The sequence below is a fragment of the Palaemon carinicauda genome, chromosome 35 (assembly GCF_036898095.1).
Source record: "Palaemon carinicauda isolate YSFRI2023 chromosome 35, ASM3689809v2, whole genome shotgun sequence".
NCBI classification, from domain to species: Eukaryota; Metazoa; Arthropoda; class Malacostraca; order Decapoda; family Palaemonidae; genus Palaemon; species Palaemon carinicauda.
Genome location: NC_090759.1, coordinates 53,207,968 through 53,212,173, shown reverse-complemented (window position 1 = coordinate 53,212,173; position 4,206 = coordinate 53,207,968). Strand labels below are relative to the sequence as shown.

Genomic DNA, 4,206 nt, shown 5'->3' with positions numbered 1-4,206 from the left:
TGGGTAACTTTGTGAAGCCTTAATTTGAACACTATATAAACTTCTTATTCAAATCATTCCAAGCTATTTCTTATATCCATTGCACATGCAGACTATTTGTTAGTATATGAACTTATAAACACGATGATATTTCCTACAATTCTATTTTTCCTCCATAATAATTGTCACTGAATTTATGTGTGTGTTCTATTCGTAATATTACCTGAGAGAAGAGAGAGAGAGAGAGAGAGAGAGAGAGAGAGAGAGAGAGAGAGAGAGAGAGAGAGAGAGAGAGAGAGAGAGAGAACTTTTTGCAGTCTCTCAGGATGAAGCAATTGGTAAAACCTGTTTTATAAAACCTCTTTTCCTAAAATGTTATCGCAATAGCTAACTATCCTTTACTAGTGTACGCGATCCGTCAAAAATTGTTACTAAATATTTAGAATAACACTCACACGCACCCCCTCTCAACAGGGTATGACTATTCTCTCTCCCCTATACGCTGTGAGTGATAGGAAAGAAATTGCCTATATATATATATATATATATATATATATATATATATATATATATATATATATATATATATATATATATATATATACAGATACTTGCTCTTCATTATACAGGAAAGATGATTGTTTACAGAAATGAATAATAAAAAAAAAACGTAGAAAAGAATATGTCCTCGAACGCTCTTTTTTTGTAGTTCTTTCTTCCTCTTGCTTCCTCTTTTATGGGAAACTTTGTGAAGCCTCTATTTGAACGCTATATAAGCTTCTTGTTCAATTCATTTCAAGCTATTTCTTACATACATTGCACATATATAATTTACGTTATTATATAAACTTATAAACACCAAGATATTTCATACAATCCTACTACTGTACTTGATATTTTTAGCAATCAAGTTGTTTACAAGTGAGTTCCTCAAATACATTCTATTTACCTTATATGTATGACCAATATATTTCTTCCATATCAATTGTTATTAAAGTCACGTGATCAACTAATAACGAGACCAAACGATATCTTAAGAAGCAACAACATATCTTGCGCATCTTATCCACTTCTTTTCTAGATATCATGTAAATTTCTACTGCTCGAATATAACACATTTTGCAACATCACCTTTTACCACAAATGCTTCGAACGAAATACCATATGTCGTAGAACGTTTGAACATCAACATCTATGCAAAGACTTTCCTGAACTCTAACTTGAACGTGCATGAACATAAGTTATTGATGTGGCTGATTTTGAACTGTCGTCATTTTCATTACACTTGTACAAACATAGCACTAATATTTTTTGTCGTATGCGATAACATGTTAATGTACAAACATATTCTAAGCTTGTGTTCACTACGTGTTTACATATAAATAACCTCCGGCATATTGACGAAACTAGATATATATACAAATACATAGATATATATATAGGTGAGTAAACATATATATGTATATAAGTTTGTATGTATATATGCATATGTGTTAACGTTTATCCGTGATTACATGCTTACTATACGAATGGTGAATGCACAGATCAAAGAAGAAAATGATGTTATGATTGTTTAATGAAAAATGCATAAAAGTAGATAGATAAATAGATAGATAAATAGTTAGATAGATAGATAGTTAGATAGATAGATAGATAGGTAGATAGATAGAATGATAGAGATATCGATAGATAGGGATGATATAAAAAAAGTAGAAATTAGTTAGGAGATAAATAGACCAAGCCCCAAAAGACAGAAAACCCCGATGAAGAGACAAACGAAGCAAGACAACTAGATCACTTTCTGAAGCTACGAACCCAAAAGCCCTTCATGTTCTCGCGAAGCACTGACTCAAAATGAACCATTGACCCGAGACGACGAAGTCTTATATATATATACCGGGCGAGATTCCCATCCACTCTACGACCATCCTCACCCAGCCCCCCGTGAGCCCAGTACCCATGACCTTCAAATGTAACGCAGGGCAGGGCTCGTGAAGGTTCGCTGTTTTTGGCGTCGTTGCTTTTTGGCTGTTGTTTCTCGACTTTAAATGTTACAATTATTATTGCCCGGTGGTCAGGATGGATGCCTCCGTCTGTGCTCTTTGTTTTACTTATAAGTAATCTTATAAATACTTAAGTCTAGAACTAGATGACGCCAAAATAAAGGTTTATTTTCAAATCAGTATTGGAACATCTCTTCTGTCTACGTTCGTTTTCAATTTGGGCTATTGTTCAAGGTATGTGATTCGTTACATATTCTTTATGTATCATAGATACTGTTTCAATAATTTATTCAAAGTAACAATAAATCAGAAGTTGATTTTTAAAGCAACATTTTCAAGTGTTTGATTTACATTATGTGATCCAATGGATATTCTTTAGATTTCATAACTATGCTACTGTTTTCATACTTTATTTAAAGTAACAATGATTCAGATGTTGATTCTTATGATTTGTACGTGCTTGATTTCGAATTATCATTCAAGGTATGTGTTCCTTCAGTATGGTCTCCTATTAGAAGTACTTTATTATACGTGATATTAAATCCTTAGTTGATATTAAGGTAAAAATCTTACACATAAGCAAACGAAACAAAAACAAATTCAAACAGCATATTAAGAGCTGTAGGCATCCTACCAGTTAATGTTTAACGAGTGTAACGATTTTCCTATAACCTTGAACTAAAATAAAGTATATAATTTTCATTCCACTATTATTGCTAATGTTGTTGTTATTATCCTTGCTATTATTATTATTATTATTATTATTATTATTATTATTATTATTATTATTATTATTATTATTATTATTATTATTATTATTATTATAACCAAAGACACCTTTAAGATGTGTATGATTATAATTGTAGTTATTTCTGATTTTGGTAGAATTAAATTTGATTATAAACGAAAAGATCTTCTGCAAAAGAAAACAATGTATTTTTGTATTCAGAAAAAAAAAAAAAAAGAATGGGAAAAATACAGTATATGAATCTAGACTCAGTAAGCAGTAAGTCTAATTGCTTTGTAAAGTAATACTGAAGCAAAGGTTTCTGTATAGGACATTTAGGTTAATTAATTAGATTATAGATTTCATATTCTTTATTGGGATTATATTCCTAATTATTTTAGGTAAAAAAGAGTTATGTTTATTCCAAAATTGCAGCTTTTACTCTTTTGTAATTTGTTTTCTTTCGAACAATTGTAATTATTAATACGGTGTCTGATAAATGTTTTCCATACATAGGGAAAATGTGATAATAATAATAATAATAATAATAATAATAATAATAATAATAGGAAGAAACCTACGGTGAAGTAAGTACCGTTGGCCGTCATATTGACTATACCGGAAATATTACATAATTATCTTTATGAAAGGTTTGATTCATAAATTTTTCTATGCACTCATCATACTAGAATTTCAATTTTTTTTTTCCTGAACTTTTTCAAAGTCAGGGGAAATAGAAATTAAGTTTCGATTCATATATTTTTCTTTGCACTCATCATACTAAAATTTCATGTTTTTTTCGTGAATTTTTTCAAAGTCAGGGAAAATAGAAATTAAGTTTTGATTCATATATTTTTCTTTGCACTCATCATACTAAAATTTAATTTTTTTTTTCGTGAATTTTCTAAAAGTCGGGGAAAATGGAAATCGTGTCCAATAATTGCCATATTTCCAAACAATAACTTGAACACAAATAAAGTTTTGTTGTTTTATCAGTCAGCGTTTACTCTTAATTAGAGCAACTGGAAACGTAGGTCGCTTTTACCAAATCCAAGAAAAACTTGCAAGGCAGGAACAGTGTCTCGGAACTTGAAATTCCTTATAATTCTCTCCTACCTAAGGCAGTGAACTTGCAATAGCCTACCCCAGCCCCTTTTAGTTTCTTGTTTCTTTTGTAAGATTATATCATTTTTCACAGAAAAGAATATGAGAAAACTGACGTAATCTATTAAAAAATATAGTTTACTTGCTGTTAGGCTAGATACGATATTTCAATATCGCGTAATATTTTTTTTTTAAATAAATTACTTTTATTACTATTATCATAATTATTATTATTATTATTACCAATACTATTGATAATATTAGCATTATTTCTATTGTATCTGTTTTTTTTTCTTTTTGCTTTTGTTATTGGGGTCAGGATAATGTAAATAAGGGAACAAAGGAACAAAAAAGAGCTATTAGGTCTGCCCTATTTTTTTTCACCTCCCACTG

The 4,206-nt window shown here is 30.0% G+C and overlaps 1 protein-coding gene across 1 annotated transcript in view; it reads right to left on the bottom strand.

Moving 5' to 3' along the window:
- Positions 1–1,854, bottom strand: part of LOC137627435 (uncharacterized) — a 29,244-nt gene extending 27,390 nt beyond the window's left edge. Inside the window, exon 1 of the mRNA XM_068358521.1 lies at positions 1,795–1,854. Coding sequence (XP_068214622.1) covers positions 1,795–1,842 — 48 coding nt within the window. The 5' untranslated portion in view covers positions 1,843–1,854. The remainder of the gene's footprint in view (positions 1–1,794) is intronic.
- Positions 1,855–4,206: the final 2,352 nt, after the last annotated feature.